At 41.8% G+C, this 15,195-nt stretch overlaps 1 protein-coding gene across 4 annotated transcripts in view; it reads right to left on the bottom strand.

The window, feature by feature from the left end:
- PDE5A (phosphodiesterase 5A) overlaps positions 1-15,195 on the bottom strand; it is a 159,038-nt gene that overhangs the window by 29,049 nt on the left and 114,794 nt on the right. For all 4 annotated transcript variants that reach the window (XR_006816306.1, XM_045989384.1, XM_045989407.1 and 1 more), the window contains exons 12-14: positions 8,930-9,076; positions 3,762-3,887; positions 2,109-2,203 (exon numbers count right to left, since the gene is read on the bottom strand). Coding sequence is in view for 3 of the 4 variants with exons in the window: in XM_045989384.1 (XP_045845340.1) it covers positions 2,109-2,203; positions 3,762-3,887; positions 8,930-9,076 (368 nt within the window). In the remaining variant the exon portion in view is untranslated. The remainder of the gene's footprint in view (positions 1-2,108; positions 2,204-3,761; positions 3,888-8,929; positions 9,077-15,195) is intronic.

Raw genomic sequence — 15,195 nt, 5'->3', positions numbered from 1 at the left:
TGGTTTTCTTCACATAGTGTTTGGTGCTGACGAGGCTGGACACGGTACCCCTTTTTACAAGTTAGCTCTATAACGGAATGTTTATGGTACTCTTATTCCCCCAAGAGTCCCCTGGCTATGAAAATCCTCCTGAAGTATTACTCGTTTACCACTAAGGAAAGAAAAAAAAAAAAGCAACATCCCTGGAAAATTCTTGGTTTCCTCTACTCAAACCACAGAGATGTAGGAAGAAATAAAAATCTCTGAAACTCCTTTAACTTTTTTTCTTAAAGTTATTCTTACTTGGTGGAAGTCTGCTCTGTGGGGTGTGTGGAGGCAAGATTCTCCAGTCTATGAATTTTTCCCAGGACTTTTTTTTTTTTTTTTTGAAGAGAAGATGACGTTTCTCCAGATGTTTTTCTGGGTAATTATTTTTAAATAAACAAAGGATAAAATAGCTGAGTGCTTTTTTCACTCTAAAGCAGGGCAACATGGCATCTTAGAGCCAACCATACATACACTAATAATATTACGTTCAGCTTTGAGGTATGGAGGCAATATACACCACTGTCTTGGATCTTCTGGCTGTGTTTGACCCACACTAAACATCTTTCCACGTCGTTTTTCCCTTTCGTAATTACTCTTGTGTCAACATGAGGCTCAGGAGCACGATCACATGGCAGAGCCCATAGGACAAAGGACGTGGCATCCAGCCTGTTCTCTAAAATGTTTCCTCTTTAAGTTCAGATCTTAAAGAGGAAATGGCCAGTCTCTGACAGTTGGGCAAGAGCTTGCCATCTTTTCCCATCAAAGGTCAGCAGAGGACACGGTGGCTGCATCACTATTCTTCTTGTTATATGAAGTTTTCCGTTTATTTAGATAAAGGGAATATGATTCGAGAGCTCTCTGAAATTCCCTCAAGATATCAGACATCTGGAACTTCCTTAAGGGGTCTCCCTATTTGCTGCCTCACTTGCATACCTAAAGAAATGCTCAGTAGTAAGAGATTTTGCCATTAAGATGTAGGCTTCTCAACTATATTGCTATGGGTAAATAAACATGTCCCAGTGGCTCAAAAATCTGACAAGTGCTGTCACCTTTATGATCTCATTTGTCATTGCAAATGTCACTTAAGGATGATCCGGGAGGGAGGAGCCTGAAATGCTTGTCTCCAGTTAGTATCTGCTCTGAAAAGCAGCCAAAAAGCAGGCTTTTGATGTCGACAGGACCAACACTAGCATCTGCTGCTAAGACTTAACACTTAAATACACAAGGTGCATTCCACCTGCTATCAATACATGTTAGCTCTTAAAACTCACATCAACCTTATGAGGTAAGTAATGGTACAGATCGGGAAATTGAAGCATAGAGAAATCAGCTCCTTTGCCTAAGGTCACACGGGAACCATGTGGCAAAGGGAGGGTCTGCATCCTGTCTGACTGCAGGCCCCAACTTGCCTTCACTAAGACCAACAGCCTAAGTGCTCATTAAGTACTTAGGATCCAGCTAAACACTTTTCAGATATTATCTTCTCTATTTCAGGGTAAAATTCTATCTTTTTTGAACTCATCTTAATATATTGTTTCCTGATGAAGCTCTTCAGCTGGGTATACATAAACCAAAGCAACACTCTTGGTAATTATCTTGTAAAAGATGATTCTCAACACAATGGTTTTCTGAATTTCAGGCCAGAAATGTTACCAACACAATATTGGATTTAGATTTTTTTTTCCATTTCCCTTAAGTAAAACCAGAGTATGTTATGGGGCCTCAATCAATTGAAATCTAGTACCATCAAATTTTGCTGCGGTTTTACTTTAAAAAAGTCGGCCCTGGGGCGCCTGGGTGGCTCAGTCGGTTAAGTGTCTGCCTTCAGTTCAGGTCATGATCTCATGGATCCTGGAGTGGGCACCCCCCCAACCCAGGAGCTGGGCTCCCTGCTCAGCGGGGAGTCTGTTTCTCCCTCTCCCTCTGCTCCTCCTCAGTGCTCGTACTCTCTCTTACACACTCACGCTTTCTCCCCCAAATAAATAAATAAATCAATAAAATCTTTAAACAAACAAACAGAAAAAAAGCCCTCCGATTTAAAAGAAACGTTTTCTTCTTTAGCTGGGGAAAAGGCGCCTTACCGCTGGATGTAAGAGTTATTCACACCCCGGTGGTCCAAGTCGTGGCTGAGAGCCGCGATGAGCAGCGCGAGGATTTCCAGGTCAGTCAGCTTGCTCTGCTCCACCGGAGATGTCCGCGGAAAGAAAGAGAAAGACCACTCGGTGAGTTTCATTATTCTACCTCTGTTCACAAATCACGTGCTTGTTTTTCCGAGTGCTTTCCGCAGGTAGGGTCCCAAAGGACTCGGGCTAGAATCCTATTCTGCAGGGAATTAGCGGTACTTTGTCTTCAGAAGGGGATTATTACAAATGTCATTTATCCACACAAAAAAGGGAAGTGCCTCAAGCAATCAATCATCAGTCCACCTACAGTAAAATAGCATTAACTCTTCATTCTCTACATCTACGTGGAATCACCAAAATAAACTTTAACTAATTGCTGTCTCTCTGCCTTTGAGCTGCCTGCAGATTCTGCTGCTCTGCTGGTAGCTGCTGGATCCTCAAGGAACAGAGACAATGTGAATATTAAGCAAAACAATACATATAAAAGAGGACTGGAAGTGAAAAATCTGGCCTTAAAAGGTTGCACAATATGTTTCGAAGCCAACAGAGGTTATTTTGGTAATATCTGTCATTTGTATTATTTATCCTGCTGGTCTCCTTTATCAGTAAAAAAACAAAGTTGAACTCATTATCAGCTTCACTTTGCTGGAAACTCTCAACACTCTACATAGTATGTTTATAACATTAGGCAAAATCATCATTTTGTTATTCTTCATAAAAAGCACGGACAGTCTTCGGCTGTATAATCCTGATGACCTTTCCACAGCCCAAAATAAGTTGATCCTATTTTTTTATAAATGTTTGCTATGGCAGGGAAATACTACTATGATATTTCATATGGCCTCTTGGACAACAATTCCTTCTTTTAGCTCTAGCCAGTTAAAATGCACTCCCTATGGAAAGAGAGACAGAGAATAACATTTTTAGAATTTACTTAAAAAAAAAAAAGCATGGAAGCTCTGAATGAAAAACAGTTATTTGATGGATGCCTGGAATCAGTTACCTAGAAGAACTAGTCAATTCCCACTGAAGTTAGAACCTAAGACAGAGCTATGGATAAAATACGGCCTGGAAAGGAACGAATTACTTGAACGCTTTCTGTGTTGATCTTCCTTGTACACAGTCTCTGGTCAATGTAGATGATATTAAAACCCTTTCCGTGAAATGTGACTTAACAAAATTTAATTGAGTGCTCCAGAGAAAATGCGATAGAGAACGCTGGAATTAGCTATGAAGCCACTTGAGTGGTTTTGGAGGAATTCTACCATGGAGCAGGTTGGATGGGAACACGAGAAATTTGATACTTTTTCTTATACTGAAAAAAATTCTTCTGGAGAAAGTATTTGCCCAAAGACTATTAAATTTAACATGAAGTTATTTTAAAGATTTTTTAAAATAGGCCATATATACTGCATATGGAAGAAAATTAATAACTAAGTATTTTGCCATGCTAGTCTTCTTCAATTGACAAGATGTCATTTATTTTATAAGTGGCAACAAATACTATTCCAGTCATCGTTACTGACTGCACACTAAAAGAAGAAAGAATATGCTGTAGATTTTACTACCAAAGCAAGAAGTCTTAAATACAAGAACGGCTCTAAAAAGTACCTGAATCTTGCCTGCTTTTAGAGCAGCGAACATGCACTGAGCTGTATTAAAGGCGTGTCTCCAATTATGATAGGCAACATTCTTCCGATAATTCTTCTTAACACTTAAAATCCACCTGCAAAGAACCTTCAGGAAACAAAGCATAAGTAGTAAAAATACTTGCTAATATCCATGTTTACTACATTCCAGGCACTGTACAAAGCCTTTACCGCTAACCCTCAGGACTCTGGGGGAGGCACTACTACTCAGATAATTTCACAGATGAGGAAATGGACATTCAGAGCGGTAACTCGCTCAAGGTCACGATGCTTGTAAAGGGAGGGGCTAAAATTCAAACTTAAATAGTCTGACTTCAGAGCCCACCATGCTGATCACCATGCTAACTAAACAAGATGTAAAATATAAGAGAGCCCTAAGGAAGGTATTTTTTGCATAGGTAGGGAGGGCACTGACTAGCTTTTTAAAAGCTATCGTGTTCATGTGCCATCAAGAGAATCCAAATAGATAACTATGTACGGATTCTCTTTTAGAGAGTCATGGAAATAGTGGCTCTCAAGTTCTTCACACGTTCCTGGTTTTTAGTTCTTTAAAGGTATTGGGTGCAAGGCTGTGCAGATGGGTTAGGGGCTGAGATACAAAGCACATGGCCAAGCACAGAATGGAGCTCCCGAGTCCTAAGACATTCAGCAGGTCTTTTGTCCCTTTTAAACTATGCTTAAGTATTCAGGCAGAGTTACTGCTTGGTTACCAAGAAGTAATTTTTAAAAATATATATGCAAAATAAAGCCCTGGGGTCCCCGTGAAAAAGATTTATTTTAAAAGATGGGAAAAAAAAAAGGACAGACTTCAGAAAAATCTCAAAAGCTGGGTTTAATTCAACTTCTAAGTAGTGTATTCAACAAAATCCCCAGAGACTCTTGGGCCCTAAGCATGGTTATTTTTTGTTTGTGTTAGCATCAGCGTCTGTCTCTCTTCAATTCTGAATGATTTACTATACTTTGGGGGATCTGTAAAAATAAATATGTGCTTCTTCCTACGTATATCACTGGAGATACTTCAAACACAAACAGCATTGCCCCGGGGTATGGAAAAAGTACCAGAGAAAAGAATGTTGCTCTAACAATATGCAACACAGAATGACTGGCTGCAGAAGTAGGCCAAAAACAAGGTTCCTTCTTTGTTGGTAGAAATTTGCTTATACAGGATTTGGTGGAAAATGAGTGCTTTCAAAACCCTCCTTTTCTTTTTCGGTCTTTTTGTTCCTGTTCTATAACGCGGTTCTCAGGGAATTCTGGTAATAAGCAACTCGAATGTCCCCTAGCTCTTGCAGCTCCAAGTCACCTTACTCAGCAGAGGATTTCTGTGTGCCTAAGACTGGCGTGCGTTAATCCCAAGTCCACTGCAGTTTCTTTCATCACGACCATTTCTGAACAAAACCAGCTAGAAAGATGATAGTTCCCTCTTATTGGCAAAATTTAAGTAAGGGCTCTGAACTTGCTTTGATGTGCTTAGAAACTATAAAGTGTTACAGAAAATTGCTGGTGATGAATTAAAGAATCAAGGAAAATAAGCAGGAAAACCCAGAAATTTAACCTATGAATATCTCTTTACTAATCATAAATCTGTAGATATAAATAAATGGGCACATATATCATATAATGTTAAATAATGACCAAAAACACTCTTTGAAATACTAATTCCATACAGTAGTTAGGAACTAAGTTTAAGTACAGTTTTGGATTCTATTAACAGGATAATCTTTTAAAAACATGGTTTTTTTTTTGAGTACAGTTGACACACAATGTTACATTAGTTTCAGGTGCACAACATAGCGGTTCAACTTCTCTATACGTCGTGCTGTGCTCACCACAAGTGTAACTACCATCTGTCAGCATACAACCTTATTACAGTATCACTGACTATGTTCCCAATGCTGTGCTGCTTTACTCCTGCGACCTACTCATTCCATAAGTGGAAGCCTGTATCTCCTACTCTTCTTCACCCATCTTGCCCATCCCCTCCAACCTCCTCCTCTCTGGTAACAGTTTGTCCTGTGTATTTATCGGCCTATCAGGATGTTAACAGCATTTAGGAAAATTACGGTCAGATCTCCTCAGTGCTTGGTGGATATGTCTGGCATGTTAAAATCCACAATACAGTCTTCTCTATGGGACTACTGAATAATTAGGCGCAAGGTGGGTGACGCTACGGAGCATGCTCAACACACTGATCAATCTCCAACAATGACAAAGGCTTCCTATGTCCTGAGGGGCAGACTTGAGATGCTCTGGGAGAAAGAGAAGAACCAGAAAACAGCTCAGTTTCTGTCCTCAAGAATCTCAATCGGAAGTGAAAATGCTAAAAGCACACATATAAAGGGAATAAATAAAATCGAGACCACAAACTGTCAATAGTATTCTAAGTGGTATGAAGTCAAAACTAGGGTTGAGTCAGGCTCTGAGGAAGAGAAAAGCGTGCTGTGGCAAGAAGTGGAGAAGCCTTGCAAGTGGGGCAGTCCATTCAGGAGAGGAATGATGTGAAAGATGGAAGGTAGAAATAAGCATAGCACATGCAGATTTGTTCAAGTAGCGTCAAGAGTCTGTTTCAGAGGTCAGCTGGAGCAATGGCTGCCATGTTTGTAGGAGAGTAACTCAAGACTTGGAAGACAAGAAGGGACGCGAAGATTTGACAGATCTTTCAGTAGGAAAGATTCTTTGTCAGGGCAGCTTCATGATGCCAACATCCTCTCCAGCAATAACATTTTAATTTTATCACCCTAAAATTACATTGACTAATATCTCAAATAAACACGACAGGAGAGTAACTAGGACAGGAAGGCCAATCAGAATGACTGTGGTATTCAAGTTGATGTTGGCCAGAATCAGATAGTAGTTACTCAAAAAAAAAAAAAAAAAAAAAAAGAGAGAGTAAATGAATGAGACATTGAAGAAAAATACCTGTCTAATGAACAAAAATTCAAGAAAAGGTAAGAATAAAGATTGCTAAAGAATTCTGAGTGACTGTGGCACCTGGGAGGCTTAGTCAGTTAAGCGTCTGCCTTGCGCTCAGGGCTCTCTGCTCAGTGGGGAATCTGCTTCTTCCTCTCCTCTCTCCCTCCCCGCTTGCACGCACTCTCTCTCAAAGAATTCTTTTTTTTTTTTTTTTTTTAAAGATTTTATTTATTTATTTGACAGAGAGAGATCATAAGTAGGCAGAGAGGCAGGCAGAGAGAGTGAGAGGGAAGCAGGCTCCCCGCCGAGCAGAGAACCCGATGTGGGACTCGATCCCAGGACCCTGAGATCATGACCTGAGCCGAAGGCAGCGGTTTAAGCCACTGAGCCACCCAGGTGCCCCTCTCTCAAAGAATTCTGATTGACTATCATCATATACAACACTCACATGCAATCTGAAAGCTACAGGTTTTTAAGAAATAAGAAATCAACTTCTAAAAACTTCATAAATAAGTATAAGGATCAGATTGCTTTGTTCTGGCTCGGCCCTTTCAACAGATCACTGCCAGTTTAACATATGAGAAATCTCAGAATGGAAAGGGATTTGAAATGCTGTCTTGCTTTTTAAGGTCATGTAACTAGCAAGAAGCAGAACTGAGTTTCACATTTAGAACTGGCTCTAAGTGAGGTCTTTTGTCCATTAATAGAAAAGGCACTTAAAAAGGAACCCTACAGCCTCCCGTAGAGAAATCTATGGGGTGATACAATAAGAAGCAAAAACATCACAGGAGACAGGAACACACGTGTGTACGCCACATACAAACAGTCACATTGTGGGTGCGCATGTCATTCTCACAAGACTGCCACTGGGGAAGTCACACCATTATCCTAATTAACAGACTGTGAAACGGAGACCATGAGAGAGTAATCACTTAAAGAAATAAGAGCGAATGACCAGATGGACTCACAATCCATCATCTTTCTACTCTTCTCATATTATCTGAATTTCAAACCGGGGCAATAACCACTGCAAAATGTTTTTGAGGGCTTCCTGAAATAATCACATATGATGTCCCTCCGTGAACATGAAGGGTAGGGATTATTAGAGTCCACAGACGGTCATTCTTTGTTTTCACTCAAGAGTCACGCCAACTTTGGCTACATTTAAGAAAGAATACCCCAAGAATTCCATCCGTGGCGCTGTGTTCACCTAGCTGTATGAGGCCTTCCTTTTCATTCCCAGCTGTGAGGCTTTTGAGAGCAGGGACAACTCTTTGCTGAAATGAAGACTTAGCACGGTGCTGGGTACACTGTATACATTAATAAAGCTTCATTTCATGAATCTGTGGATTGCAGTTGAGACCGTCAAGGTATTTACATTTCCAGACAGGAAATCTGTATAAGACTAGAAATCCGACGGACCAGAAAAAAAATTAACTTTCAAGGCAAATGACTACATTTTCTTCCCCAAACAATCCGTTCTCTTCTCCCTTATTCTTCGATGCTATACACATAGCTATCCCCTGGTATCTCCAGATGGGTATTAGAAGATACTGATTGAAGTCCTGTTGTTTTCTGAGGTGACTAAAGTAATCGGCAGGGGTTAAAGTCAGTTTTCATCCCCCTCCCAACATGGGTCACCCCTATTCAAACCACAAGCTTGGCCTCACATCAAGCGCCTGGAGTCCCTCATTTCCAAAGGAGTTCACTGTGTTTTGGTCCTTCTCTGAACCATACCGTGTTATCATAACCTCTGGGATCGGATCAGGTTACCTCCCTGTTTACAACTCCTCAGTGACTCACCATTGTTTTCAGGATAAAATCCACATTCCTCTGACTAGCTCACAGGGATATATACAATTTGTTTCTTACTTTCCTATCCGGTAGCTTCCCTCGCCATGCTCACTCCCTCCACCAGTGCTCCGGCAGCCCCAGCCCCAGCCCCACTCGCTCCTCCTGCCTTTGCACACCCTCCCTGCTCCCACTGCGGGGAATGCTCTCTCTGTTCTTCAGCTTGGTGCTTGACAAATAGTAAGAATCCCGTAAATGTCCTTTTCTTTAAAAATCTCAGGTAGGCATTAGGTGACAGTGTATTGATTAATTCTCTCTCTCTCTCTCACACGCACATACACACACACATGCATGTGCACGCACTCACACTCATTTTCTCTCTCTCTCTCTCTCTCTCTCCTCCAAAGGACACGACTGTATTCCTACCTCATGTTTCATCTGGAAGTTCTGCACCAGGTTGAGGTCAGTGAACATCCGGATTGTGCACAGTGCCGTTTCTAGGTCAGACAGCTCAAAGTCACTGAAGCTGAAGTCAGTAATTTTAAGTGTCTGAGCAGATGGTACCACAGCGGCCTTCGGTAAGAGAACAAAATGAAGTGGAGCTGTTAATTTTTTAAAGCAACGGTGATTCACAAAGTTTTCTCACTTTACTTACAGGGAAATAACACATTGTGTTTACTTTTTCTTTTTAAAGTGTACCCTAGAAATCTTTGGATAAAGGAGCTGCTTTTGTTTTTGTTTTGTTTTGTTTTAAAATGAGTCACTTGGGGGTAACAAATATGGTTCCAGGTAGGTTAGGTGGAGGAGAGAGGGTGGCTGCCCGGAGGTTGTACCTAGAACAGTAAGCAGAACTAAGGACTCCAAGGATCTGGCCCCTTCATACCTCCCCAGTCTCAGCCATTCAACAGATAGTAATGGAGGAATTATTCTGGCCTTAACCCAGTACTATGAGCTGGGGATCAGGTAGGGAGCAAGACAGTGATAATGTTCTAAGTATTTTCTGATTAATTGGCAAGACAATCTTACTCAGCAGAGACTCTAGCTCTATTTTTCAGGTACAGAAGCTTAAGCGCAAGGAGGCTAGCTGCCTTACCCAGGGTGGCCCAGCTGGTTAATCCAGGCAGACTATCCTATTTTCAGATTTTTTTTTTTTTTAAAGATTTTATTTATTTATTTGATAGAGAGAGAGAGATCACAAGTAGGCAGAGAGGCAGGCAGAGAGAAAGAGAGAGGGAAGCAGGCTCCCTGCCAAGCAGAGAGCAGAGAGCCCAATGTGGGACTCGATCCCAGGACCCTGAGATCATGACCCGAGCCGAAGGCAGCGGCCCAACCCACTGAGCCACCCAGGCGCCCCCTATTTTCAGATTTGACACAATCTCTACTGTGGGGATGAACAGAACCCACTTTACTCAAGCCTGATCATAAGACTCACCCAGGGTGCCCATTAAAAAAACAAACAAACTCCGTGATTCTGATTCAGTAAATCTGGGATGGGTCTTGAGAAGCCAGTTTTTGTTTTCTGGAGGGGAATCTCTTTTTTAATTAATACCCTTGGTTTTGAATTGATAATCATTTAATTGTAGTAAACACTCGCAATTTCTTCAAATATACCTCTTTTCAGCACTGTTCATTTGTACCTCCAGCTTCTCCTACAAAGCACCAACTCCCTTCAACTAAACTGATAGACTCCTTTAAGACACAGCTCGCATCCAAAGAAAGGTTAAAAGCCCTTCAGTGCAGATCCCACTTTGGGAATATCTGTTTAATTACAAGACGTTCATTGTCATGTAATTTCCTGTTTATCTGTCTCCTAAGTCCCCTGGAACCTATAGGCAGGACTGTATCTTACACATCCCTGTATCCATCCATCGAGAATACTGACGGATACAGCTTTGATAACTGGTAACATGAAGATTTATTAAATGCGCAAGAGGGGAAAATCTTATTCCCTTCACTTAACATGAGTCATAAGTTCCAGTTTTAAGGTCCCCAAACCACCAAGGAGGGTGAAGCTCATGAACCTGAGTCGGAAAACCAGCAGACCTGGTGAGTGCATTCCAATCTGTTATACTATTTAAAAACTGGGAGATTTCAACAATGACAACAAAAAATGGATTTCTGGCTTCTGAGAAGTCAGGCCACTCTGAGCCCCAATTCTCATGAAGCAACACTGGCCAAGGCCAAGGCGCCTGCCTCCCTTGGATAGCCCAGAGGTGTCAGGCTTCTCTCTTTCATTTCCTGCCAGGCCCAGTGGGCATCAGAACTTTCAGGAACCCCCACACCCCCAACCCTCTTGACCATTTTCCCTGTCAGCGCTTTAACTGTTTTAGCCAGATTGGGCTGCGATTCACCTGATGAAAAGAGGCTGTAAGTCGGTGCCAGGCAGAGGGAAGACAAATTAGGAAATCTGAACCCGGCTCCTTCCTTTTAATGTCTTTTTCTTAACTCCCTCCAAATCCCTGTTTTCCTAGGAGTGTCTAGGATATCACTACTCGGCTTTTCCTCCATTGTTTCCAAAGCAAAAAGGCCAAAGTAATAAAATCTTACAGAGCAATGCACAGCTTTCCCGTACCAATCTCGGGGCGCTTGCCCATTCTCCTGCTCTCCTGACCATCACGTGGTACTTACATATATCGGACACATTTAAACTTTAATGTCACCCTCTTCATAGTCCAGACTAAGACTCTTTTCCCAAGCCCAACATTCACGAGAAAATATGCATTCTCTTGAGACAGTTCCACAGGCTACTGCGTGGGCTGAAACGGGGAAGCGAGGAGGATTTAACATGTTTAGATAAAAGGCTCCATTGTTTACAGCAGCCTCAGAGATGAGACCCTCAACTGCTAGGCAAGCCCGCAGTGCGGAGGTGGGAATGAGCCCACCTTGTAACACAAAGCAGATTGCAGCTGCTTCCCAAAACAGGCTGCGCTCCACAAGAGAACAGATTTTTTTTTTTTTTTTCCTCCTTGGGGCATCGTTATTCTTACAGAAGATGTCTTTCTTTCCTTCCACAAAGAATATTCTAGATGCTATGGGATAAAGACAGCCAACACAGCTTGCGCCTCTCTCCTTGACCCTCGAATTCCCAACCTCTCTATGGAGAGAAAACAGTCTTGTCTTGGGCGTGTTCAGTCACCCCACACCACGACTCAGCCTCTCCGAGCAGACCCTGGTGGGGACGTGCAAATGTTTTCCTTGGGAACCTTGTGCTCAGTGATACAGAGGTTCAGCATTCTCAGAACTGATTGCTAGCCAGCTGTGAGCATGTTGGAGGTCACTTATAGTCCTTGTAAACTGCCTCTCTGACCACTGCGGGGCAATTCAACGTTCTGTGTGTCTTGAAATGGCTTGGGATAAAGGTGATTTTAAATAAAATTTATTGCCTGTAATTCTTAACATTTCACAAAGCAAGAGGAAATTCTTCACTTAAGTCACCTTTTAATGACCCTTTATTTCTAATACTTAGGCCCCTTTACACCATTATTGCAAAACTTTTTTAAAACAAAACCGAATCCATAAGATGGTGGAGAAGTAGCAGGCTGAGACTACATCAGGTAGCAGGAGATCAGCTAGATAGCTTATCTAAACATTGCAAACACCTACAAATCCAACGGGAGATCGAAGAGAAGAAGAATAACAATTCTAGGAACAAAATCAACCACGTTTTGAAAGGTAGGACTGGAGGAGACGTGAATCCAAAAGGACGGGAAGATAGACCGCGGGGGGAGGGGCCGGCTCCGAGCATGTGGCGGAGCAACGGAGCACAAAATCAGGACTTTTAAAAGTCTGTTCCACTGAGGGATATTGCTCCAGAGGCTAAACTGGGGTGAAGCCCCTGTGGGGTCAGCGTGGCCCCAGGTCCCAGAAGGTCACAGAAGGATCGGGGGTGTCAGAGTGTCACAGAGCTTGCAGGTATTAGAACTGGGAAGCCGGCTACAGAGACAGAGCAGAGGAGTGAGCTCTCAGCTCGGGGTTACCTTGAACCGGTCACAGGCTAGATGAGCTCAGAGTGCAGCCAGAAGCCGGGGATATGGGAGTGATTGGGCGCTGTTCTCTGGGGGCACACTGAGGAGTGGGGGACCCCGGGCTCTCGGCTCCTCCGGGCCGGAGACTGGGAGGCCGCCATTTTCATTGTCATCCTCTGGAGCTCTACGGAAAGGTTCAGGGAACAAAAGCTCCCGAAAGCAAACCCGAGCGGATTACTTAGTCCGGCCCCCGGTAAGGGAGGTGCAATTCCGCCTCAGGCAAAGACACTTGAGAGTCACTACAACAGGCCCTTCCCCCAGCAGATCAACAAAAAATCCAGCCAGGACCAAGTTCACCTACCAAGGAGAGCAGGTTCAATACCAAGGATAGGAGCAGAATTCCAGAGGAGGAGAAAGCAAAGCACGGAACTCATGGCTTTCTCCTCATGATTCTTTAGTCTTGCGGTTAATCTAATTTTTTTTTTCAAATTTTTTTTCTTCTTCTGCTAAATTTTTTTAAACTTTTACCCTTTTCTTTTTTAATGTTTTTAAGCTAGTTTATCTAATATATATATTTTTTCTTTATTTGTTTTCTTTAATTAATTTTTTCTTTTTTTTTTTCTGAACTTCTTTTTATCCCCTTTCTCCCCCCCATGATTTGGGGTCTCTTCTGATTTGGTTAAAGTGCATTTTCCTGGGGTCTTTGCCACCCTTTTAGTATTTTACTTGCTCCTTGATATACTCTTATCTGGACAAAATGAGAAGGCAAAAAAATTCACCACACAAAAAGAACAAGAGGCAGTACCAAAGGCTAGGGACCTAATCAATACAGACATTGGTAATATGTCAGATCTAGAGTTCAGAATGATGATTCTCCAGGTTCTAGCCGGGCTCGAAAAAGGCATGGAAGATATTAGAGAAACCCTCTCTGGAGATATAAAAGCCCTTTCTGGAGAAATAAAAGAACTAAAATCTAACCAAGTTGAAATAAAAAAGGCTATTAATGAGGTGCAATAAAAATGGAGGCTCTCACTGCTAGGATAAATGAGGCAGAAGAAAGAATTAGTGATATAGAAGACCAAATGACAGAGGATAAAGAAGCGGAGCAAAAGAGGGACAAACAGCTATTGGACCACAAGGGGAGAATTCGAGAGATAAGTGACACCATAAGACGAAACAACATTAGAATAATTGGGATTCCAGAAGAAGAAGAAAGAGAGAGGGGAGCAGAAGGTATATTGGAGAGAATTTCCCTAATATGGCAAAGGGAACAAGCATCAAAATCCAGGAGGTGCAGAGAACCGCCCTCAAAATCAACAAGAATAGGTCCACACCCTGTCACCTAATAGTAAAATTTTCAAGTCTTAGTGACAAAGGGAAAATCCTGAAAGCAGCCTGGGAAAAGAAGTCTGTAACCTACAATGGTAAAAATATTAGATTGACAGCAGACTTACCCACAGAGACCTGGCAGGCCAGAAAGAGTTGGCATGATATATTCAGAGCACTAAACGAGAAAAACATGCATCCAAGAATACTCTATCCAGCTAGGCTATCATTGAAAATAGAAGGAGAGATAAAAAGCTTCCAGGACAAGCAAAAACTGAAAAGAATTTGCAAACACCAAAGCAGCTCTACAGGAAATATTGAAAGGGGTCCTCTAAGCAAAGAGGGAGCCCAAAAGTAGTAGATCAGAAAGGAACAGAGACAATATATAGTAACAGTCACCTTACAGGCAATACAATGGCACTAAATTCATAACTCTCAATACTTACCCTGAATGTTAATGGGCTAAATGCCCCAATCAAAAGACACAGGGTATCAGAATGGATAAAAAAACAAAACCCACCTATATGTTGCCTACAATAAGCTCATTTTAGACCTGAAAACACCTCCAGATTTAAAATGAGGGGGTGGAAAACAATTTACCACGCTATGGGCATCAGAAGAAAGGTGGGGTGGCAATCTTTATATCAGATCAATTAGATTTTAAGCCGAAGACTATAATAAGAGATGAGGAAGGACACTATATCCTACTCAAAGGGTCTGTCCGACAAGAAGATCTAACAATTTTAAATATCTATGCCCCTAACGTGGGAGCAGCCAACTATATAAACCAATTAATAACAAAATCAAAGAAACACATCTATAATAATACAATAATAGTAGGGGACTTTAACACTCCTCTCACTGAAATTGACAGATCATCCAAGCAAAAGATCAACAAGGAAATAAAGGCCTTAAATGACACACTGGACCTGATGGACATCACAGATATATTCAGAACATTTCACCCCAAAGCAACAGAATACACATTCTTCTCTAGTGCACATGGAACATTCTCCAGAATAGATCACATTCTGGGTCCTAAATCAGGTCTCAACCGGTATCAAAAGATTGGGATTATTCCCTGCGTATTTTCAGCCCGCAATGCTCTGAAGCTAGAACTCAATCACAAGAAGAAATTTGGAAAGAACCCAAATACATGGAGACTAAACAGCATCCTTCTAAAGAATGAATGGGTCAACCAGGAAATTAAAGAAGAATTGAAAAAATTCATGGAAACAAATGATAATGAAAATACAATGGTTCAAAATCTGTGGGACACAGCAAAGGCAGTCTTGAGAGGAAAATATATAGCAGTACAAGCCTTTCTCAAGAAACAAGAAAGGTCTCAAGTACACAACCTAACCCTACACGTAAAGGAGCTGGAGAAAGAACAAGAAAGAA

Source organism: Meles meles, chromosome 2, assembly GCF_922984935.1.
Source record: "Meles meles chromosome 2, mMelMel3.1 paternal haplotype, whole genome shotgun sequence".
NCBI lineage: Eukaryota > Metazoa > Chordata > Mammalia > Carnivora > Mustelidae > Meles > Meles meles.
Note: the sequence above shows the minus strand (reverse complement) of the source record. Positions and strands in the feature narration are given on the sequence as shown.